The sequence below is a fragment of the Lissotriton helveticus genome, chromosome 6 (assembly GCF_964261635.1).
Source record: "Lissotriton helveticus chromosome 6, aLisHel1.1, whole genome shotgun sequence".
NCBI lineage: Eukaryota > Metazoa > Chordata > Amphibia > Caudata > Salamandridae > Lissotriton > Lissotriton helveticus.
Window position 1 is genome coordinate 36,627,409 of NC_136067.1, and position 26,099 is coordinate 36,653,507.

The 26,099-nt window shown below is 48.2% G+C and overlaps 1 protein-coding gene across 2 annotated transcripts in view; it reads right to left on the reverse strand.

Annotated features, from left to right (window-relative positions):
• DAAM2 (dishevelled associated activator of morphogenesis 2) overlaps positions 1–26,099 on the reverse strand; it is a 648,121-nt gene that overhangs the window by 51,368 nt on the left and 570,654 nt on the right. For both annotated transcript variants that reach the window (XM_078647328.1, XM_078647329.1), the window contains 3 exons: positions 24,453–24,560; positions 23,732–23,792; positions 8,393–8,524 (listed from right to left, as the gene is read on the reverse strand). In XM_078647328.1, coding sequence (XP_078503454.1) covers positions 8,393–8,524; positions 23,732–23,792; positions 24,453–24,560 — 301 coding nt within the window. The remainder of the gene's footprint in view (positions 1–8,392; positions 8,525–23,731; positions 23,793–24,452; positions 24,561–26,099) is intronic.

The following is a 26,099-nucleotide window of genomic DNA, read 5'->3' on the forward strand; positions in this document are numbered from 1 at the left end:
CGCAGTGCAAGGAAGGGGTACACCAATAGTGAGAGGGATACACAATTAGTACCCGGAGAGGATGGGATATACCCGCAGTGCAAGGAAGGGGTACACCAATAGTGAGAGGGATACACAATTAGTACCCGGAGAGGATGGGATATACCCGCAGTGCAAGGAAGGGGTACACCAATAGTGAGAGGGATAAACAATTAGTACCCGGAGAGGATGAGATATACCCGCAGTGCAAGGAAGGGGTACACCAATAGTGAGAGGGATACACAATTAGTACCCGGAGAGGATGGGATATACCCGCTGCGAAAGGAAGGGGTACACCAATAGTGAGAGGGATACACAATTAGTACCCGGAGAGGATGGGATATACCCGCTGCGCAAGGAAGGGGTACACCAATAGTGAGAGGGATACACGGAGAGGATGGGATATACCCGCAGTGCAAGGAAGGGGTACACCAATAGTGAGAGGGATACACAATTAGTACACGGAGAGGATGGGATATACCCGCTGCGCAAGGAAGGGGTACACCAATAGTGAGAGGGATACACAATTAGTACCCGGAGAGGATGGGATATACCCGCAGTGCAAGGAAGGGGTACACCAATAGTGAGAGGGATACACAATTAGTACCCGGAGAGGATGGGATATACCCACTGCGCAAGGAAGGGGTACACCAATAGTGAGAGGGATACACAATTAGTACCCGGAGAGGATGGGATATACCCGCAGTGCAAGGAAGGGGTACACCAATAGTGAGAGGGATACACAATTAGTACACGGAGAGGATGGGATATACCCGCAGTGCAAGGAAGGGGTACACCAATAGTGAGAGGGATACACAATTAGTACCCGGAGAGGATGGGATATACCCGCTGCGCAAGGAAGGGGTACACCAATAGTGAGAGGGATACACAATTAGTACCCGGAGAGGATGGGATATACCCGCAGCGCAAGGAAGGGGTACACCAATAGTGAGAGGGATACACAATTAGTACCCGGAGAGGATGGGATATACCCACTGCGCAAGGAAGGGGTACACCAATAGTGAGAGGGATACACAATTAGTACCCGGAGAGGATGGGATATACCCACTGCGCAAGGAAGGGGTACACCAATAGTGAGAGGGATACACAATTAGTACCCGGAGAGGATGGGATATACCCGCAGTGCAAGGAAGGGGTACACCAATAATGAGAGGGATACACAATTAGTACCCGGAGAGGATGGGATATACCCGCAGTGCAAGGAAGGGGTACACCAATAATGAGAGGGATACACAATTAGTACCCGGAGAGGATGGGATATACCCGCTGCGCAAGGAAGGGGTACACCAATAGTGAGAGGGATACACAATTAGTACCCGGGGAGGATGGGATATACCCGCAGTGCAAGGAAGGGGTACACCAATAGTGAGAGGGATACACAATTAGTACCCGGAGAGGATGGGATATACCCGCAGTGCAAGGAAGGGGTACACCAATAGTGAGAGGGATACACAATTAGTACACGGAGAGGATGGGATATACCCGCAGTGCAAGGAAGGGGTACACCAATAGTGAGAGGGATACACAATTAGTACCCGGAGAGGATGGGATATACCCGCAGTGCAAGGAAGGGGTACACCAATAGTGAGAGGGATACACAATTAGTACCCGGAGAGGATGGGATATACCCGCAGTGCAAGGAAGGGGTACACCAATAGTGAGAGGGATACACAATTAGTACCCGGAGAGGATGGGATATACCCGCAGTGCAAGGAAGGGGTACACCAATAGTGAGAGGGATACACAATTAGTACCCGGAGAGGATGGGATATACCCGCAGTGCAAGGAAGGGGTACACCAATAGTGAGAGGGATACACAATTAGTACCCGGAGAGGATGAGATATACCCGCAGTGCAAGGAAGGGGTACACCAATAGTGAGAGGGATACACAATTAGTACCCGGAGAGGATGGGATATACCCGCTGCGAAAGGAAGGGGTACACCAATAGTGAGAGGGATACACAATTAGTACCCGGAGAGGATGGGATATACCCGCTGCGCAAGGAAGGGGTACACCAATAGTGAGAGGGATACACGGAGAGGATGGGATATACCCGCAGTGCAAGGAAGGGGTACACCAATAGTGAGAGGGATACACAATTAGTACACGGAGAGGATGGGATATACCCGCAGTGCAAGGAAGGGGTACACCAATAGTGAGAGGGATACACAATTAGTACCCGGAGAGGATGGGATATACCTACAGTGCAAGGAAGGGGTACACCAATAGTGAGAGGGATACACAATTAGTACCCGGAGAGGATGGGATATACCCGCTGCGCAAGGAAGGGGTACACCAATAGTGAGAGGGATACACAATTAGTACACGGAGAGGATGGGATATACCCGCAGTGCAAGGAAGGGGTACACCAATAGTGAGAGGGATACACAATTAGTACCCGGAGAGGATGGGATATACCCGCTGCGAAAGGAAGGGGTACACCAATAGTGAGAGGGATACACAATTAGTACACGGAGAGGATGGGATATACCTGCTGCGCAAGGAAGGGGTACACCAATAGTGAGAGGGATACACAATTAGTACCCGGAGAGGATGGGATATACCCGCAGTGCAAGGAAGGGGTACACCAATAGTGAGAGGGATACACAATTAGTACCCGGAGAGGATGGGATATACCCGCAGTGCAAGGAAGGAGTACACCAATAGTGAGAGGGATACACAATTAGTACCCGGAGAGGATGGGATATACCCGCTGCGCAAGGAAGGGGTACACCAATAGTGAGAGGGATACACAATTAGTACACGGAGAGGATGGGATATACCCGCAGTGCAAGGAAGGGGTACACCAATAGTGAGAGGGATACACAATTAGTACCCGGAGAGGATGGGATATACCCGCAGTGCAAGGAAGGGGTACACCAATAGTGAGAGGGATACACAATTAGTACCCGGAGAGGATGGGATATACCCACAGTGCAAGGAAGGGGTACACCAATAGTGAGAGGGATACACAATTAGTACACGGAGAGGATGGGATATACCCGCTGCGCAAGGAAGGGGTACACCAATAGTGAGAGGGATACACAATTAGTACACGGAGAGGATGGGATATACCCGCAGTGCAAGGAAGGGGTACACCAATAGTGAGAGGGATACACAATTAGTACCCGGAGAGGATGGGATATACCCGCAGTGCAAGGAAGGGGTACACCAATAGTGAGAGGGATACACAATTAGTACACGGAGAGGATGGGATATACCCGCAGTGCAAGGAAGGGGTACACCAATAGTGAGAGGGATACACAATTAGTACCCGGAGAGGATGGGATATACCCGCTGCGCAAGGAAGGGGTACACCAATAGTGAGAGGGATACACAATTAGTACCCGGAGAGGATGGGATATACCCGCAGCGCAAGGAAGGGGTACACCAATAGTGAGAGGGATACACAATTAGTACCCGGAGAGGATGGGATATACCCACTGCGCAAGGAAGGGGTACACCAATAGTGAGAGGGATACACAATTAGTACCCGGAGAGGATGGGATATACCCACTGCGCAAGGAAGGGGTACACCAATAGTGAGAGGGATACACAATTAGTACCCGGAGAGGATGGGATATACCCGCAGTGCAAGGAAGGGGTACACCAATAGTGAGAGGGATACACAATTAGTACCCGGAGAGGATGGGATATACCCGCAGTGCAAGGAAGGGGTACACCAATAGTGAGAGGGATACACAATTAGTACCCGGAGAGGATGGGATATACCCGCAGTGCAAGGAAGGGGTACACCAATAGTGAGAGGGATACACAATTAGTACCCGGAGAGGATGGGATATACCCGCAGTGCAAGGAAGGGGTACACCAATAGTGAGAGGGATACACAATTAGTACCCGGAGAGGATGGGATATACCCGCTGCGAAAGGAAGGGGTACACCAATAGTGAGAGGGATACACAATTAGTACCCGGAGAGGATGGGATATACCCGCTGCGCAAGGAAGGGGTACACCAATAGTGAGAGGGATACACAATTAGTACACGGAGAGGATGGGATATACCCGCAGTGCAAGGAAGGGGTACACCAATAGTGAGAGGGATACACAATTAGTACACGGAGAGGATGGGATATACCCGCAGTGCAAGGAAGGGGTACACCAATAGTGAGAGGGATACACAATTAGTACCCGGAGAGGATGGGATATACCTACAGTGCAAGGAAGGGGTACACCAATAGTGAGAGGGATACACAATTAGTACCCGGAGAGGATGGGATATACCCGCTGCGAAAGGAAGGGGTACACCAATAGTGAGAGGGATACACAATTAGTACCCGGAGAGGATGGGATATACCCGCTGCGCAAGGAAGGGGTACACCAATAGTGAGAGGGATACACAATTAGTACCCGGAGAGGATGGGATATACCCGCAGTGCAAGGAAGGGGTATACCAATAGTGAGAGGGATACACAATTAGTACACGGAGAGGATGGGATATACCCGCAGTGCAAGGAAGGGGTACACCAATAGTGAGAGGGATACACAATTAGTACCCGGAGAGGATGGGATATACCCGCTGCGCAAGGAAGGGGTACACCAATAGTGAGAGGGATACACAATTAGTACCCGGAGAGGATGGGATATACCCACTGCGCAAGGAAGGGGTACACCAATAGTGAGAGGGATACACAATTAGTACCCGGAGAGGATGAGATATACCCACAGTGCAAGGAAGGGGTACACCAATAGTGAGAGGGATACACAATTAGTACACGGAGAGGATGGGATATACCCGCTGCGCAAGGAAGGGGTACACCAATAGTGAGAGGGATACACAATTAGTACCCGGGGAGGATGGGATATACCCGCTGCGCAAGGAAGGGGTACACCAATAGTGAGAGGGATACACAATTAGTACCCGGAGAGGATGAGATATACCCACAGTGCAAGGAAGGGGTACACCAATAGTGAGAGGGATACACAATTAGTACACGGAGAGGATGGGATATACCCACAGTGCAAGGAAGGGGTACACCAATAGTGAGAGGGATACACAATTAGTACCCGGAGAGGATGGGATATACCCGCAGTGCAAGGAAGGGGTACACCAATAGTGAGAGGGATACACAATTAGTACACGGAGAGGATGGGATATACCCGCAGTGCAAGGAAGGGGTACACCAATAGTGAGAGGGATACACAATTAGTACCCGGAGAGGATGGGATATACCCACAGTGCAAGGAAGGGGTACACCAATAGTGAGAGGGATACACAATTAGTACACGGAGAGGATGGGATATACCCACAGTGCAAGGAAGGGGTACACCAATAGTGAGAGGGATACACAATTAGTACACGGAGAGGATGGGATATACCCGCTGCGCAAGGAAGGGGTACACCAATAGTGAGAGGGATACACAATTAGTACACGGAGAGGATGGGATATACCCGCAGTGCAAGGAAGGGGTACACCAATAGTGAGAGGGATACACAATTAGTACCCGGAGAGGATGGGATATACCCGCAGTGCAAGGAAGGGGTACACCAATAGTGAGAGGGATACACAATTAGTACCCGGAGAGGATGGGATATACCCGCAGCGCAAGGAAGGGGTACACCAATAGTGAGAGGGATACACAATTAGTACCCGGAGAGGATGGGATATACCCACTGCGCAAGGAAGGGGTACACCAATAGTGAGAGGGATACACAATTAGTACCCGGAGAGGATGGGATATACCCGCAGTGCAAGGAAGGGGTACACCAATAGTGAGAGGGATACACAATTAGTACACGGAGAGGATGGGATATACCCGCAGTGCAAGGAAGGGGTACACCAATAGTGAGAGGGATACACAATTAGTACCCGGAGAGGATGGGATATACCCACAGTGCAAGGAAGGGGTACACCAATAGTGAGAGGGATACACAATTAGTACACGGAGAGGATGGGATATACCCGCTGCGCAAGGAAGGGGTACACCAATAGTGAGAGGGATACACAATTAGTACACGGAGAGGATGGGATATACCCGCAGTGCAAGGAAGGGGTACACCAATAGTAGACGAAGGGGGCATATACTAACAGACCTGCGTTGAGGACAGGCAGTGGGATATTCCAATAGTGCATGTACATGGAAGGGAATACACCAGTAGTAACTTTAGTTTAGAGGGATATACCGCCTGAGGGCAGACATGAGCGCGCCCAGGCGGGCCCTGCTGGGGGTCACTCCAGGCCCCGGGGGGGGGGGGCGGCGGTGCACCCCCACCTGAGGGCAGACATTAGCGTGCCCAGGCGGGCACTCCAAGCCCCTGGAGCCAGTCCTAATGAATCCCTCCCGGAGACGGGGCGCGAACAGCCGCCTGATTTACTCCCTTACCCGGGGGGGAGGGGGGGGGCTGTCTGACTTGGGGGTGCCTCAAGCGGCCCAGACCTGCCCCGGGGAGCTAAGGTCAGCAGTACAGCTGGGGCCTCCCCCTTCTCCGCGGCTTTGGGGACATTTCCCAAGAGTTTTGTTTCATTGCAAGTGCAGAAGCTTCCAGGCTCGTGCAGTTTCCAATTTCGCACTTCTAGCAATAAATACTGAATTTTGCATTCATAAACTTTAGCACAAAGGTAAAAGCAAGTAATAGGGATCTAAAAATCCAAAGAAAAGTTAAAAAGTTGCAAAAAATGATACATTCAGTAACAAGGAGAGAGAGGGGTTCTCACATACCTAGAGAGGGTGGTGGTGGGGAAGGGGGCGAAGGTACATTTTTATCTGCAGCCTTTCTCAAATTCTCAGAAAAATGTTACAATTTTGAGAAAGTTGCAAGGTTTTACGCCTTTATAAGCCTGCGTAAAGACCGCGACGTTCTCACAATGAATGCCATATTTTTCTCTTCTCTTTACTACTGACAACCAAACTTTCTAGCCTACCGTTTGTTTTTCAAAAACATTTCACTTTTGGAGAAAAAAAAACCATCTTTAAGATAATTACATCAAATGAAACACACAACATGTATGACATGCAGATAACAGACACATCTGTAACATGGTTCTATACCGGCATCTCGAGGCTATAGTGACTTTCGACTCTTTTACTGACTGTTTACGTTTTATGACTGTTTATCTACATATATTTTGTGCTCGGTGAAAAAAATGAAGTGACAACTTCCTTATTTATGTATTTATTTATTTACCCACTGAATCAACATTCACACTTGGGCAGTCACAGAGTTTGAGTGTGAGCGTGCATGTGTGTTACAAAAACATGATCATGTATGTACATTGTAACAACCACCCATCCCCCCCTTGCAGCCATTGAAGGCTCAGTAGAAAACCACACCCCTTGTGTAACTCTGCATGCTGCTACGCCGCAGGTACAGCCTGGAGGGAAGTTAGAGACAAAATACTGAACAATGTATGGAAGGGGAACACATTCTGGAAATATCAGTGAAAAATTGTAAATCTGAAGGAATATTTGGGGCATATTATCAAGGGATTTATCTCCGCTTTTTTGGCTTTAAAAGCCAAGAAAGCGGAGATAAAATTATCTCCCTATCAGCAACAGGGTGCTAACACGCAAATTCCCATGTTAGCACCCTTTTTCTCTACGCTTCCACTTGCATCTCGGGGGCGTTCCAGAGAAAAATAATAGGAGAAATGTTGTTAAGCGACATTTCTCCTATTATCAAGGATTTCGCTAAACCTGTTAGTGATAAAAAAGCAGCGCTAACCACGGGTAGCGCTGCTTTTTTTACACCTGGTATTTTCCTGACTTAGCCATGATATCCTATGGAAGGTGGATATCATGGCTACGTTTGTGAGCCCCTATCATCAAGCTACCCCCAAACTTCGAGAGATTATCGTTGGTTTTCCAGCGATAATCTCTCATTTGGCAGTTAGCGCAAGGATTTTTATCACTTCTGAGATAAACCTTGCTAATAGCAAGTTATCTCAGCGATAATTTCCGGCGATGCTTAGCGTTAAAACATTTGTTGCTAAGCATCGTTAGCGATAAATATCGCTAATCGTTGGTAATATGCCCCTTTGTTCTTCAACGGGCAGGCGCTGGAGTAAGAAAATGGAGTAAAAGCACTATGGACGCTAGAGGTGTGTAAAAGTGAACCCATGGGAAGTGAGTGGGCACTCCACTAGCGCCTTGAGACCCCTACAGGTGAGTAGTCGCGCTTCAGAAATACTTGATTGATTGATTGTCCATGACAAACCTGGCACTCTACCTGGTCAACAGATCCTACCGGCTCACTCAGACTCACCGAGAGTCCTTTACTTACGTTCGTTGCTAGAGTGACGCCTCGCTCGCCCACTCACGTGCATTCACTTGTTAACACACATCACACACACTCTTCTTCAGAGGTTTATTCAACACAAACAACCTATTGTACCTTATCTTTGGCTTCACTCAGCAGATCTTCCAGCTCTGAGAAACTGAAGCTTGCGACGGTGATGAAGTCACTCATGACGGGGACAAAGCGGTCGCCACTTTCTCGCCCTCGCCGTTTCTGATAGTCGAGCTCCTGCAAGAAAACCCAAAACTATGATATAGGTTTGGAAACAAGTCATGAGACGCTATACAACAGCTTTGCATCATCATCAATTCTACTGGAGAAACCATTGGGGAAGCCACCTTTATCCAAAACTACATTCTTGGGGATAGACAGAAAGAGCTAAAGAGAAGGTAGAGGAGCTCGAACGACTAGGGGCCAGATGTAGGTGGCGCAATACCGGTCGATAACGGCCGAAATGACCGAATTTCTTCCGTTACCGACCGGTATTGGGCCTTTGAGATGTAGGGGAGGATTCGGTAAATAACGAATCGGTATTTACCGAATCATCATTTACCGATTCGGTATTTACCGAATCATGATTTACCAATTCGGTATTTACCGAATCATCATTTACCGATTCGGTATTTACCGTATCGGTAAATGACATGTAGGAAGCACTTTGAAGAGTGCTTCTGTGCTTTAAGGATTCGTTATTTACCACCAACTATTAGTTGGTGGTAAATAACGAATACCTCTGTAAATGCAAATCTGTGCATTTACACCTGTGCCATTTGACAGACATACATGCCCTTAGTGCATGTATGTGTGCCACATGTGCACACAAGCACTATTCAGGGGTGCAACAGGGTGTCAAAGTGACACCCTGCCACCCTTGACTCCTTCCCTATTTTACCGAATCGGTAATTACCGATTCGGTAATTGACATTCATTCCTATGGGCCTTCAGGCAATTACCGAATCGGTAAATACTGATTCGATAAATACCGAATCTTAACGATTCGGTAATTTTTACCGAATTATTAGCTACATAGGGCTAGATGTAGGTAAATAGGATTTACCGATTCTAAAATCCCAAATCGGTAAAATTCGGTATTTTAGAATCGGTAAATCCTATTTACCTACATCTAGCCCTAAGAGAGGCACAGGAGATGGAAAGCGAGTACACATGGAAGATGTAACTAGCACGCTGCCTCCACCTCTGATTGTTTTCTGCTCAGAGAGGCAGCGTAAGCTAAGTGTAGTGTCAGAGACAGAGTGAGCTGTGCATAGTAGAGAGAGTAGAAAGATTTGGGAACTACTGTGATCTTTGCTGCTTCCGGGGACAAGGGTTGACTCACGGGAATCTACAGCACTCCTTTTCTGCTCGCAGCACGTATGGCTGCAGATACACGTGCTCTGCATAGGCTATAACGCAGTCCCTCTCCAAAGCAGAGGCTAGCGAGCAGATGACGCAAAGGTTTGAAAAAGTTTTCTCAAGACAGCTTGGCCAACTAAAGCCCGTTGACATGCTAGAACATCTGCACAGTAATCAATCAATCAGTGAATTTGTAAAGCGCACTACTTACCCGTGAGGGTCTCAAGGCGCTGAGGGGGGTGGGCGAGGGGGGGTCTGCTACTGCTCGAAGAGCCAGGTCTTGAGAAGCCTTCTGAAGGTGTGCAGGTAATGCCTGGTGAACGTATGTGGCGGTGACCAATTAGCAGTCTTACATGTATCCGTTATTTGTTTATATACCATCTAAAGGGATGTTATCTAAACAGTCTAGGGTTACGCCCTTTTTGCATGTAGGGGGGCTCTGGGGGCACAGGGAGTGTGTGTTAGGCCTTGGCATAGCAATACTATATGCACTAAACTACCCACCTTGCAATGCCAGCTTTAGAGATGGCATGGCCCCTGTGGGGTTTGGCGACAGCTACAAAAAGTTGATTAGACGAGATCCGTGGGCAGAACTTTTCTCTAAGAAAGGCGGGCCCCTGGAATATAATATGGTTATTTGTGAATCTGGAACGTCTTGTGCTCGGGGAGAAAGACCTAACTGGACCCTCGTAAAGCTCCCGCCTCCTCCAGTTTTTGCAAATGTAACGAAAAATGTCTTAATTTACCTGTAACATTAATTGGGACATTACTATCGGATATAAACGAACAAGCATAGCATCTCACCATCCAATGGTTGGACTCGGGATACGTTGTTCTCAATGCTGTCAAACATTTTAATAAACAAGCAATGGCAAAGCCAATACGTCTCATCCATGAGAGAGCTATTTGCTTTGTCAATGTTTCTTAGCCATGTGGCGGGAGGAGCGTGGAGTGCGGCAAGCGTGCAAGGGAGACAGTTCAAAAAGATGTACTCTTGTAGAGTGCTGAAAGATAAAAAAGTAGCGCCTACAAAAATGAGCAGTGGAAGGACACAAGTAATGCATCCATGCTCCAGGTGAGGGACAAATGGACGAAAAGGATGACGTCTCCAGCAGCTGACCACTAAGAAGCAAGGAAATGAGAGTGACAGGGAAGCTAGCCAATGAGTGGCTTCTAAGCCCACTGTTAAAAAACAAAACTTCTTGAAGAGACAGCACATTCACTGTCTAGGTGAGACCTACAAAAAGTTCACAAATACCACTGAGTAGCAAATTTCACAAGTATACCTGCGTCGTACCATTTTTGTGGCCAAGTTAGCGCCTGTCTAGTTTATCTAATGACCACAAGGCCCAACGGTGTAAAATTAGCCCCTGCAGCTCACGCGGTGCGGAGGCCCCCGAGCTCCAGGGGCCCTCTCTCGCACTGTGCACGGATGGCGGGCACCTTGGCCTCAGAGATCCTGACTGGGTGCGGAGCCTCCTCCAAGCACTTTGCAGGGGGGCCCTTATGTTTCTGACAGGGCGGGTACGTAAGGGATTGTATGACGTTACAACGCATACTTTTACAATGCACACGTTTACAACGCATTTTTTACACCGCAACATCCATTACAACGCATTCCATTACAACGCATGCCATTACAACGAATTAAAAAAAATACCTTTACAACACATTCCATTACAACGCATACTACCTTTACAACGCATACCATTACAACGCATAACATTACATTGCGTGTATGGTAAGTATTGGATAATGTAGGGGTAAAAATTACTATTCTAACTCCAGGGGGTGCAACAGTAGGGTAAGTGTTGGATGGTAATGGTATGCGTTGTAATGGAATGCGTTGTAATGACTGCATTGTAATGACATGCGTTGTAATGCTATGTGTTGTAGTGTCATGCGTTGTAATGGTTGCGTTGTAATGGCATGCTATGTAATGGATGTTGTGTTGTAAAAGTTTCGTTGTAATGGTAGTGCGTTGTAAAAGTTGCGTTGTAAAGGTTGTTTCCCATGTAAGGTGTGTAGTTTACCTGAAGACCACAGCGCTGGCGTATAATACCAGTGTGGATTATTTGATGACCGCAGTGCCGGCGTTTAACGCCAGCATTGTTTATTTGATGACCGCCGCACCAACATTTAATGCCATGTTGTTTATATGAGGACCACAGTGGCACAATTTCCGTAGAACACTGGCACACTCATCTCTTAGAACTAGCAATGCTGTAGAGTTCAATTAGAACCCGCGAGCCGCCATTTTGGACGGTTGCTGAACGTATACACCTGCCGTTGCCGCCATCTTTAGATAGGTTACTGTGAATATTTATATATAACACACCAGACTGTGAACATTTTACTGTACTTCCCATGCTGCAGTGGGGAAACAACCTTTACAACGCAACTTTTACGACGCACTACCATTACAACAACACTTTTACAACGCAGCATCCATTACAACGCATGCAATTACAACGCAACCATTACAAAGCATGACACTACAACGCACACCACTACAACGCATGTCATTACAACTCAGTCATTACAACGCATACCATTACAATGCATAACATTACCATCCAACACTTACCCTACTGTTGCATCCCTTGGAGTTAGAATAGTAATTTTGACCCCTACACTATCCAATACTTACCAAACATGCAATGTAATGTTATGCGTTGTAATGGTATGCGTTGTAAAGGTATTATGCGTTGTAATGGAATGCGTTGTAAATGTAGTTTTTAAAATTTCGTTGTAATGGCATGCGTTGTAATGGAATGCGTTGTAATGGATGTTGCGTTGTAAAAAATGCGTTATAAAGGTATGCGTTGTAAAAGTGTGCGTTGTAACGTCATACATCCGCTGCAGTGCTGTGGTAGCAAGGTGCAAAAGCTGTCTAAAGCTGCTTGCACCAACAGGGAAAACCCCTTTGTACCCTCAAACAAGGCTACTTGAATACACTGCAGAAAAGTCATTTGTTACAAATACTGAGAGTATTTTGCCCCTGAGGACTTTCTTCCATATCAAATACAATGTAAGAAGTAAGAAAAAAGTTTAAAAAAAGTTATTCTAAATATGAATGACTCAAGTATGCAGGCTACAGTGTGGCAGCTAATTTGCATGTCAAGTACCCAGAATGCTTTGAAGGTTGGAGGGCGCACGTTCTTAGAATTGCAACATGCCGGAGCGGTGGGTCGCCGATGACAGCCATGCACATGTGGCCGCAGCTGTCAGGGCACTGTGTTACCCCCACCACTGGCAGTCCTGCCCTCGGTGTCTGGGGTGTGAGGAGCAGGCATCCCCCAGGGCTTGCAGGCAGCCCTGATGCCTCAAAGGCAGACAGGGGGGTCACAGCAGCAGGCAGTGCATGCTTCCTCAAGGTCAAAACCATACTAAATGTCTATTTAAAACATTTTTAATTTTTATATTTATTTTATTTTTTCACCTGGTAGCATTGCAATGGTTTTAGTTAACTATGCAAAAATAAATAAACTTAAATTTAAACTCAAGGTGCAAGCTCTCTGTGGGGGTCAGAGGAGGGGGGGGGGGCACAGTCTTACAAGAGCTGACCTCACAGGCTGTAGGTTTGTTGATCCATGTCAGGCCGGCTCTTTACTGCTGAGAGATGTTCACCCTGGGCCCAGCCTGCCTGCAGCTGAAGCCATCAAGATGCCTTTTCACTCTGAGAGAACATTCCTCTCTGCAGACTTCTCATCTTTGGAATGTTTGGTTTTCCACATTTGAGGACCAGGGCCCTGTGGTCTGTTAGCAGAGAAGAGGGGCCATCCCCAAGCGGGCTCGTTTGGGGCCTGTGGAGGGGTAAAATATCCCTCATGAATCTTCAATTACCAGGCAAGCACCATCTTAGAAATGGGGTGTCAGTCAAGAGAACAAAACCACAGCAGGCCTGCAAGAAACAAGGGGAATATCGAATAAGCAACATACACTGTATCATCCATGTGGGGTCACAGTACGCGGTAAACGAGGGGTGTCCAGCTTAGATCCAGAAGGGCCACAGCCAAGGCAGATACTCAGGATAACCAAACGGAGGGTGTCCATCTTAGATCCAGGAGGGCCAGAGCCAAGCCAGATATTCAGGATAACCAAACGGAGGGTGTCCATCTTAGATCCAGGAGGGCCACAGCCAAGCCAGATACTCAGGATAACCAAACGGAGGGTGTCCATCTTAGATCCAGAAGGGCCACAGCCAAGTCGGACACTCAGGATGACCAAACGGAAGGTGTCCATCTTAGATCCAGGAGGGCCGAGCCAGATACTCAGGATAACCAAACGGAGGGTGTCCATCTTAGATCCAGAAGGGCCAGAGCCAAGCCAGATACTCAAGATAACAAAACGGAGGGTGTCCATCTGAGATCCAGAAAGGCCACAGCCAAGCAGGGTACTCAGGATAACCAAACGGAGGGGTCCATCTTAGATCCAGAAGGGCCACAGCCAAGCCAGATACTCAGGATAACCAAACGGAGGGTGTCCATCTTAGATCCAGGAGGGCCACAGCCAAGCCAGATACTCAGGACAACCAAACGGACGGTGTCCATCTTAGATCCAGAAGGACCACAGCCAAGCCAGATACTCAGGATAACCAAACGGAGGGTGTCCATCTTAGATCCAGTAGGGCCACGGCCAAGCCAGATACTCAGGATAACCAAACGGAGGGTGTCCATCTTAGATCCAGAAGGGCCACAGCCAAGCCAGATACTCAGGAGAACCAAACGGAAGGTGTCCATCTTAGATCCAGAAGGGCCACAGCCAAGCCAGATACTCAGGACAACCAAACGGAGGGTGTCCATCTTAGATCCAGAAGGGCCAGAGCCAAGACAGATACTCAGGATAACCAAACGGAGGGTGTCCATCCTAGTTCCAGGAGAGCCAAGCCAGATACTCAGGATAACCAAACGGAGGGTGTCCATCTTAGATCCAGGAGGGCCACAGTCAAGCCAGATACTCAGGATAACCAAGCAGAGGGTGTCCATCTTAGATCCAGGAGGGCCACAGCCAATCCAGATACTCAGGATTACCAAACGGAGGATGTCCATCTTAGATCCAGGAGGGCCGCAGCCAAGCCAGATACTCAGGATAACCAAATGGAGGGTGTCCATCTTAGATTCACAAGGGCCACAGCCAAGTCAGATACTCAGGATAACAAAACGGAGGGTGTCCAGCTTAGATCCAGGAGGGCCACAGCCAAGCCAGATACTCAGGATAACCAAACGGAGGGTGTCCATCTTAGTCCAGAAGGGCCACAGCCAAGCCAGATACTCAAGATAACCAAATGGAGGGTGTCCATCTTAGATCCAGAAGGACCACAGCCAAGCCAGATACTCAGGAATACCAAACGGAGGGTGTCCATCTCAGATCCAGGAGGGCCACAGCCAAGCCGGATACTCAGGATAACCAAACGGAGGGTGTCCATCTTAGATCCAGGAGGGCCGCAGCCAAGCCAGATACTCAGGATAACCAAACGGAGGGTGTCCATCTTAGATCCAGAAGGACCACAGCCAAGCCAGATACTCAGGATAACCAAACAGAGGGTGTCCATATTAGATCCAGGAGGGCCACAGCCAAGCCGGATACTCAGGATAACGAAACGGAGGGTGTCCATCTTAGATCCAGGAGGGCCACAGCCAAGCCAGATACTCAGGATAACCAAAAGGAGGGTGTCCATCTTAGATCCAGAAGGGCCACAGCCAAGCCAGATACTCAGGATAACCAAACGGAGGGTGTCCATCTGAGATGCAGAAGGGCCACAGCCAAGCCAGATACTCAGGATAACCAAACAGAGGGTGTCCATCTTAGATCCAGAAGGGCCACAGCCAAGGCAGATACTCGGGATAACCAAACGGAGGGTGTCCATCTTAGATCCAGGAGGGCCACAGCCAAGCCAGATACTCGGGATAACCAAACGGAGGGTGTCCATCTTAGATCCAGGAGGGCCATAGCCAAGACAGATACTCAGGATAACCAAACGGAGGGTGTCCATCTGAGATCCAGAAGGGCCATAGCCAAGCCGGATACTCAGGATAACCAAACGGAGGGTGTCCATCTTAGATCCAGGAGGGCCACAGCCAAGCCAGATACTCGGGATAACCAAACGGAGGGTGTCCATCTTAGATCCAGGAGGGCCACAGCCAAACCAGATACTCAGGATAACCAAACGGAGGGTGTCCATCTTAGATCCAGGAGTGCCACAGCCAAACCAGATACTCAGGATAACCAAACGGAGGGTGTCCATCTTAGATCCAGAAGTAGGTTAGCTAGCCTACCTCACTATGCAATAACTGAGTCTAGTAGGTTAGCCTGTGTCACTGAGCAATAATCAAATCTGGAAGGTCAGCCCACCTCCCTCACTGAGCAGGAACTGGATTAAAGTTGAACCTACCTCACTGGGCCATAATCAAGTCTCGAGGGATAGCGCGTATGAGGAGGCAGGCACACAGAGATGCATAGGGTAACAATGTAGGCACTGCAGAGGTTGATGGTCAGCGTTCACCTCACTGGGTGACCTTTAGGGGTAGGTCTTCTGAGGCTGGTCCAGCGCTGTGATGCTAGTTGAGGATTGGGTTATCCTGGGTCATCACTGGGTGATCCTGGCCTGATGCTGAGGCTCCCTGCCCAGCAGCTCCTGTCATTTACCTTGCACTGGTGGACGATTGCTAGGAGTAGACGATTGCTAGGAGTGGACGATTGCTAGGAGTGGACGATTGCTAGGAGTGGAGGATTGCTAGGAGTGGATGATTGCTAGGAGTGGACGATTGCTAGGAGTGAACGATTGCTAGGAGTGGATGATTGCTAGGAGTGGACGATTGCTAGGAGTGGACGATTGCTAGGAGTGGACGATTGCTAGGAGTGAACGATTGCTAGGAGTGAACGATTGCTAGGAGTGGACGATTGCTAGGAGAGAACGATTGCTAGGAGTGAACGATTGCTAGGAGTGGACGATTGGTAGGAGTGGACGATTGCTTGGAGTGAACAATTGCTAGGAGTGAACGATTGCTAGGAGTGGACGATTGCTAGGAGAGAACGATTGCTAGGAGTGAACGATTGCTAGGAGTGGACGATTGCTAGGAGTGGACGATTGCTAGGAGTGGACAATTGCTAGGAGTGAACGATTGCTAGGAGTGGACAATTGCTAGGAGTGGACGATTGCTAGGAGTGAACAATTGCTAGGAGTGGACGATTGCTAGGAGTGGACAATTGCTAGGAGTGGACGATTGCTAGGAGTGGACGATTGCTAGGAGTGGACGATTGCTAGGAGTGGACGATTTGCTTTCCTTTGCTTTCCCCAGCTCGTACTGTTGACCGCGCACATATCAGGTGATAAGCCTAGCAGGCATGCTCCAGCAGCAGCAGTAATGCCTGCCCCAGCTGTGTACACATATAAACACACGCAATGACAACATCAGTAATCTACGCACCGGCTAAACATGTGTTTTAACGCAGCAAAGACTTTCTTGATACAAAAAGCCACACCTATTGGCTTTGTCAGCTCGGTTATGTTTTGGAGCAGCGGTGCGTCCCTGTCCCTAGGTGGGAGATACCTTAGTGCATCGTTAAAAAGACAGACTACTGTTCAAGAAGAACTGTTGGACTCCTTCCAAGACCCCTAACATTCCCACACAGATCCTTACACTGCCTTGGAAGGGCTCCCATTGAAATGCATGAAGGGTGAGGTGTCCATTCATTTCAATGGGAAGCACAATGCTCCACCTTCTGCCATTGAGTCTTATTATCTTGCAATAGTGACTGGCCACTGTGTAATGCAGTAATGGACAGGGCTGGACTGGGAACCAAAACCGGCCCTGGCAAAGTGCTCGTCTAGCCCCCCCGGGGGAGTTTGGGGGTGTGGCCGAGCAGTTTGCCATGGCCGGTTTCGTCCGATTTTGTTACAGGGGCCAATATTGCAGATATGCTGCAAAAACGGCCCTGTAACAAGAACGCCCCCAGAGGACCAAAACCAGCCCCCACCCTGGCGGCCCACTGGGGAAATGCCCGGTGCCCGCTACGGCCAGTCCGGCCCTAGTAATGGAGGGGCTTGCGGTGGCCGTAAGCCAGGCCAACCTTATCACCGTAGATCGATGCCACTTAGTACAAGCCCAGCTACGGCTTCCCTAAACTCTGTCCACCTCCCCTTGCCAGTGTCCTGCTCTGTCCCCTGCTACAGGTTCCTTTCGGAAGCTTCGTTCTAGGCACCGTATCAAGGTAACGACGGGCTGTACCCTATGCACCTTGTGGCTTTCACTTCTTGACAACGGCCGATGCAGCCCCGCCCGCTCTTTAAAACGGCCGCACTGCCGCGAAAAAACGGCCGCGGTTAACGGGTTAATATATAACTTCAGCCTTTGGCAGATGTCGTGGCAACTTTTGGGATCGCAAAAGTCTTGTATGCAGACGTCAACCAGATGCCGTTCTGTTTTGCACCAGACTCGGACACTTTAACATTTAACGGGGAGAGGAGGTGGCCTAACGGCTAGGGCAGTCAACTTTGAATCTGGGGAACTGGGTTTGAGTCTCGGCAATGACGCTGAACATCCTGTGATTCTTGGCAAATCACTTAATCTCCCCGTGCCTAACAAAAAGATGATTGTGTCCTCATGTAATGCAACTGGTGCTATGTAAAAACGCTCTGATACCCGATTCGGGTCAAGTTTGCGCTATATAAAACTCTGTAAGATAAAAATAAAATACATCTAATATTGGATCCTGTCTGGAGCAGGTGGCCAGCTGGACGAACAAGACCTGCCTGAAACTCAATGAAGCAAAAACAGAATGAATGTCCCTCAGGAATCATTCCAGCAACCAACAAGGTCTGTGTTGGCCTATTGGCTTGGCCCCCCTCCAATCCCTAAGGCTGTTATAAAAAGCTTAGAGGTGTGGCCTGAAGACACGCTGACCACGGAAGCCGAGGCAACAAAAACAGCGGCCAGTTGCTTTGGACTGACACGACTGCAATGCAAGATGTTACCCCTGCTTCCCCAGACCTCGAGATAAGTGGTGGTTCATGCCCTGGTCTTCCTAGAACATGGTCAGTTAGCCAGGGTCTGAGAGACGTTCACTGGCTTCCCATTGGCAAAAAAGTGGAATTTAAGTCCTTGTGCAATGTACATCGGGCTCTGCAAGGCCATGGCCCACCCACCCTACAACAACTGGTTACTCCCTACATCCCAAATAGATCACTTTGGTCCTCGAATCGGATGTACGACATTACAACGCATGCTTTTACATCGCATGCTTTTACAACGCGAGTTTTACAACGCATACCCTTACAACGCATAGCGCTTTGGGGTGCTGGATAGTGAATAGTTTAATTTACTATTCCAACTCCAGTCCCCGTGGACACTTGGGAAGGTGTTGGACAGTAAATTAAACTTATTCCCTATCCTAGAGCGCCCCCCAGCGCAATGCGTTGTAATGGTTTGCGTTGTAAAAGCTGCGATGTAAAAGCATTGCGTGGTAAAAGTTGCATTGTAAGTGATGTTTCCCCCTCGAATCATCCCCTGGCTTTCACCTCAACTATTAACCCCTCCCCCGCTTGGGCTAATTCCCCTGCTGTGCTGGGGGGAGGGTGGGCGCGCGCAGCTCCGTGGTGCTCATGACGAGCACAGCTTGTCACGACCACGCCCGTTCCAATGGAACGCCCAGCACAGCAGGGGAATTATCCCCGCATGGGCACGGAGCAACGGTCATGACGAGCTCAGCTCATCATGAGCACGGAACGGGTTAAAAAAGCAAGAAGGGTTGGTCGCTCCTTCAGCTTTAATGTAGCAAAACTTTGAAACTCTTTGCCATTAGCTAGTCGATTAACAGAAAATGAGCTACGCTTCCGGCAAGCGATCGAAACTTGGCTCTTTAAATAATGTAGCCTTTAAGGGGCTCTTCCTGTTCTGTGATGTGGCCTCTTACCCAGCGCTGGATGCTTTCGGGTCGCCATGCGCTCTATAAGTGACAAAAATAAAATAAATAAATCATGCTCCCACTGCTCACCTCTCACAGACGTCACACTGTCTTGTTGAGATGTCTGTGAGCCACAGACACATCTCTGATGGAAGCCCATGGGCACCTCTGGACTCCCTCTCCACTGCTCTCCGTGAACAGGCCCCAGTGTTCGGACGCCATGTTGCATGGAGCCGGACTGTCCCCCGCACCCCATCTGCAGCACGTTCTAGGGTTGCAGAACACCGGTGGTGCTCTCAGGGCCACTGTCAGTGGCAAGGAGGGTGCGAGAGCAGGAAATAGGCTTCGGCTACAGACGGGAGGCATTGGAAGTTAGTGGCACGGTGTAGAGTGATGTAGAAAAGATATAAAACTTTATAAATAAATAAATTAGGGTGGGGGTAGACTGGAGTGGCCTAGGATAACGTAGAGTGAAGTGGTGCAGAGTAGACTAGCATGGAGTAGAGAGGTGTGGAGTAGCGTAGACTGTCGTTGAGTGCTATATAGTAGAGTACAGAGGAGTGGCGCAGAAAACACAGAGTGGAGTGGTGTACCGTGGAGTGGCATAGAATAGACTGACAGAGACTGGAGTGGCAAAGAAGGGAGTGTTGTAGTAGTGTAGAGTGCAGTGGAGTTGCGTAGAGTGCAGTGGCATAAAGTGGAGTGGAGTAGAGTGAAGTGGATTAGCGTAGGGTAGCGTGGAGTAGAGAGGCACATCGGGGAGTAGCATAGACTGCCGTGGAGTGGCGTAGAGGACAGTAGAGTGGTGAGCAATGGGCAGGCTCCAAGACCAGCAGACAGACGGCAGCGAGACCAAACTACGCACACACACACACACTAACACAATGCAAATATACACATATACAGGCATGTACAGCATGCACACTCACACACTCACACAAGCCACATGTGCAGCCAACTTCCTGTGTGTTTTGGAAGTATGGGCTTCCCCCGCTACCCACGTGCTACACCTGTTCTGTGTATTACTAGAGCTGGCCTTCAATCCACACATGCCAGAACAGTGGGCGTTGCCAATGCTTGTTTCTTGCTCATCGCTCCTGAGCAGCACAGAGCAGGTCTGAGGCTGCCCTGTGTTCACCTTCATTCTTTCCGGTGCTCTGGGCGGCTGGAATGTGTGCGCTTTGCAGGGTCATTAACTTCCAATTAGTGGCCAGCCTCGCCTGTCACTCCTTGTTAGCAGGGTGATTGTTACAGCAGTCTCTCTCTCTCTCTCCTGCCTCCCCCTCTGGCTGCAGCCTGTGGGGATCTGTTGTATCCATCCCTGAGCCCAGAGGAGCTGGAGAACAGAGGCGGCCTGCCCCACTGGCTGGGGTTACACACACACACGTGCACCAGCTGGTGCAACACAACTCAAGCCAGACAGTCAACCACAGACAAACCAAAGTGAAACACAGGCCCATTCTTTAAAACAAACTCTAAATCCTCAGACGTGTGGAACAGATTCAAAATGTAGGAATCAGTGAAGGTGGCTAAGCATACTCGGCTTATGTTCTTAGTCGGCCCAAGGACAGGGTGTCAGAAGCCGTGGAGCGCACACGGGCTCGTTCGGGTGAGAGCGCTGCACGAAGAGAGTAGGTGATGGTGAACCTCATACTAAGGGTGCGTATGCCGCAGGGGCTGAAAAGCCCGCTCCGTTCACCCTATGGATGATACACCGAAAGCTTCTACGGCGTTGTCCAGCAACTTGACTCCACAAACCTGCGGAAAGGTCCCTACTCACAACAACCCACCTCGCTTTTCAGGAGAAAACCAGCTGAGTCTACGTTTTCCACCTAAAATGTCTTCCGAGTCGCGGTCCAGCCTCTCGTTCAAGCTTAGACTGCGGAAAGCATGAACGCAGGGAGCATTTCAGGAGCTCTGCAACTTAGGAGGAAGGGTGGGGTTGGGATGGACGACTGCGGATGGTCGGCTGCTCTGGGCATCCATCATGGTTCTCAGTATCCCACGAAAGCCGGCCGCATGGGAGCTTACAACCCCCCTTCAAAGGACACCAAGTGATTGAAACTTTTGTTGCAAAGAGGGAACTGGAATGGACAGGAAAGCCTTGAAAGGTCTACATATAGCATCAGTTTTCGCACAAAGGGTGGCCTCCGGTTCGAAGGTCGAATATGTGGTCTCCTACATGGTACACACAGACTTAGCCTCATTTAATCAATCCATGTTGAAAGTTCTCCGTGTTGTGCTGGAACAAAACATGTAGGTGGCTGCACCGTCTTGCCCCCTCCAATCCATGGCCACCAGCAATCTTAGGCCAGCTACTTCACATCTGACCACTCAACAGGCCTTCAAGGTGCTATAATACAGAGGGCGAGCCGCGGGATTGTAAAATCCGAAGATGTCGAACGGTCCGAACCCTCCCTTGAGGACAGACCCCAACACTCTGTGCTAAAGCCAAATCCTAAAAGCTGAGCTCTCCAGCCTGGCCTTGAGTAGGTCACGTAACTGGTGGCCACGAGGACAGGTCTGGTGTCCTGCAGACGGCTCGCTGTGGTCCTGGAGAAGATGCGATGGAAGATTAAGTACTCTGATGGAGCCGCGAAGCGACGTACAGCTCAATATACAACTTCTAACAAAAGGAAATTGGGTCACAATGGATCCCATCTAACACAAGCATTGTGTGACCCTGGCCCACCTGATCCCAGGCCAAAGAGGAGTCTGGGAAACAAACTGAGCCAGAACTAGGAATTCCAACTCTTGTTTTTCCACATGAGAACATCAAACTAAGCCCTAGAACAGGCTTTAAATTGTGATATTTAAAAAAAATAGCCGGCAGAACAGCCTGTCCTAGGGACGCGCCTCTCTGTGGTCACCGTTTTGCAAATAGTGCAATCAGACTAATAGCTCTGTGGCATATCTCTGCACACAAGAGCGTGCCAAGGACAAGATCCCGCGCCAAGGGTGCCACGAGCAAGGTATTAGATTTTCAAACCGCTGTGCCAATAGCAAGAAACAACATTTTGCTTGTACCCGTATCAAAGGTAACCCCGGGGCACGCGTAAGATCACATAATATCATCTGAGGTCACTCCCATGTTTCTAAGCCTTCGGAAAGTTCCATCGCCCAGCTGCAGACAAGAAATTCTCTTACATTATTTGAGGGTTACAATGTACCATTTTACAAAATATCAGGTTCTCAGTGGAAGAAATGTGCGATGCCAGCAGTGCCAGATTGCCAGCGGGCATTGAGTAACATTTTTCCTCATAGCTCGCATACCATTTTTTCTACTTGACATGTGCTTTTCATACTAAAATTGAGGCTAGTGCCAGGTTGCCAAGGTACACAAATAATCATTGCAGGAAGGCGGCCATTTTGTTTCCCATGCCCTCCTCTTGACAGTAACATGGAAAATGTACCTTGAGGGATTATTTCACAAAAACTTTTTCATTCATCATTTGTCACTAACGTGAACTCATAAATTAACTGAACGTGAAGACACAGATTTTTATATCAAATCAATTTCATTTTTCATAAATACAGTATATCAACATTCATGCTGAGGACCACAGTCTTTTTAAGCAACACAAAGACTACTACTGTGAATTCTTCAGTAGTAACATACACCGTTTGCATATATGTATCTCCCATATACATGAATAGTCATATACAATGTAAGCTATTCAAAACAAGTTCATATTTCTTATGTTGGCGTCTTGAGACAAAACGGTGTAGTAGCGTCGACGTTTCGGTCTCTTCCAGTTAATTCACCGAGACCATCCTCAGGACAAATTGTTGTTGCATATACAATCTAATAAAACATATAACACCAACAGTGCAATGTTAGGTAAGTCAAGAAGGCTAACGCTGCACTCCGTCACTTTCGAAACGCAGGGATGAGCCGTATTCACAAGAACGCGGTGCACCCCAGTGTTTCTCCCTCTGGTGGTGCTAAATGTAGCTGTACTGCTTAGTGCAGCACACGTAGAAGTTACAAATTGTCAATTTTTAATGATTGTTCATGGGCAGGAAGAGATACCTTCCAGCACATAAACAATCATAGCGGGCAAAACGCTGTTGCTATATATGCAGCACAAATAGAAAGAGGAAAAAACGAGGAGAAATGAAGCTTTTTTTGACATTATAGTATGAGATCTGTTGCATGTTTCTTGAACTACTTACAGCCTCAACAGCTTTCAGTCCATTCTTGATGTTGCTAACTTCTTTCTCCAGCTCCGCCAGGCTGCAAGGAACACGCAAAACACAGAAGAAGGTTGGTCATTGGGATATTTAACTTTTGTGTAAAATGATTTTGGGCTATGTAGCCTTCCATGCCACGTCATCACTTACAGGCACATGCATCAACCATTTTTGCGAGCGCAAACGGTGCGATTCGCAAAAATTGGCTGTTTTCACCCAAAAAAAGGGCTTCCTGTGATGCATCAACCTGTCAGCCTCTATCAATTAAAAAAAATCGCAAAATATTGAGATTTCTTAAATTGCGATTGCATTTAAGGAATTGCAAATTGTGATTCCTTAAATGCAATGCATGATGGAATTGCAAATTGCGATTTTGCTAATAGGGGGCGCAAATTACCATCAATTTGTACTTGATGGTAATTTGCAAAAACTTTGAAGAATGCACTAAAGCGCCTTTTTCAAAGTTGTAGTTTACACACACACATGCCCTTGGGGTGTCCTTTTGACACCCTTGCACCCTTGAAATTGCGCATGCATTCTCCCATTCATTCTAGGAATGAATGGGAAGGCATTTCTTAATTGCGACTCGCAAATTGCGACTCGCAATTAAGGAATGTTTGGGAATCGCTAATTTTATAGCGATTCCTACATGCATAGGCTTTTGCAATTCCTTACCCATACAGGAAGCCATCCGTGAACTTACTTGACTTTGGCAGCTTCGGGTAGGTGCTCGAGCTCCGCCTGGATGCTCAGGATGTCCGGGTACGTCTTCTCGAACAGCATTATCAAGTAGTGCAAAAGGGTAATGTTCCTGCAACCAGAGGGCAAAGTAAAGTGAGATGTTACCGTGAACACATCACGTATGTACGAAACAGCAGACAGGACTCAAAGAAAGAACTATTCTGCTTTAAAAGAAGTTACCCGGGGCCGAGTGGACGTCAGTCTACCCGGAGACCCTTTTCCAGGTAGGTTGAAAGGTTGTGCACTGTGGGATGCATGACGTTACAATGCACACTTTTACAACGCATACCTTTACAACGCATTTTTTACAACGCAACATCCATTACAACGCATACCATTACAACGCATGCCATTACAACGAAATTTTAAAAACTACATTTACAACACATTCCATTACAACGCATAATACCTTTACAACGCATACCATTACAACACATAACATTATATTGTATGTTTGGTAAGTATTGGGAAGTGTAGGGGTAAAAATGACTATTCCAACTCCAGGGGGTGCAACAGTAGGGTAAGTGTTGGATAGTGTAGGGGTAAAAATGACTATTCTAACTCCAGGGGGTGCAACAGTAGGGTACGTTTGGATAGTGTACGGGTAAAAATTACTATTCTAACTCCAGGGGGTGCAACAGTAGGGTAAGTGTTGGATAGTGCAGGGGTAAAAATGACTATTCTAACTCCAGGGGGTGCAACAGTAGGGTAAGTGTTGGATAGTGTAGGGGTAAAAATTACTATTCTAACTCCAGGGGGGTGCAACAGTAGGGTAAGTGTTGGATAGTGTAGGGGTAAAAATTACTATTCTAACTCCAGGGGGTGCAACAGTAGGGTAAGTGTTAGATAATGTAGGGGTAAAATTGACTATTCTAACTCCAGGGGGTGCAACAGTAGGGTAAGTGTTGGATGGTAATGTTATGCGTTGTAATGGTATGCGTTGTAATGACTGAGTTGTAATGACATTCGTTGTAGTGGTGTGCGTTGTAGTGCCATGCGTTGTAATGGTTGCGTTGTAATTGCATGCGTTGTAATGGATGTTGCGTTGGAAAAGTTTCGTTGTCATGGTAGTGCGTTGTAAAAGTTGCGTTCTAAAGGTTGTTTCCCGCACTGTGATAATTGTCACTACAGAATGAATCACTGTCCACTCGTAGTTATGAATGTGCCCTTAAGTGGAATGAGGGCCATGGGGCAAACCATTCTTACTGGTCTACAAGGGGTGTACATCGTTAATGTAACCTGTGATGTCTACCGGGATGGGCTTCCCACGCCTCACTATGTGCGACAACGGTGGACCATGTGAGGTGGCACAAGAGAGCAAACATCACTGAGGTGCCCTCTGCAAGATCTCAGAAGACCCTGAACTGCATGGGTAACATCAGCAGACCCTTCCTCTGGGGAATAGGTACACCTAAATCATAGGAAATGTGCTTTATGACCATACAATTATATGGCCACCATATGTATTACACATCCTTACCAACCCTATTGGCCTCCACCTATGTGATAGCAGCAGAACAAACTATTCTTTACTTTGCTTGAGCTACTCTTATGTGGACCACCGGGCAACCCAAACCCCTAGCTTCAGAAGCCTGCCATTTGTAGGAAC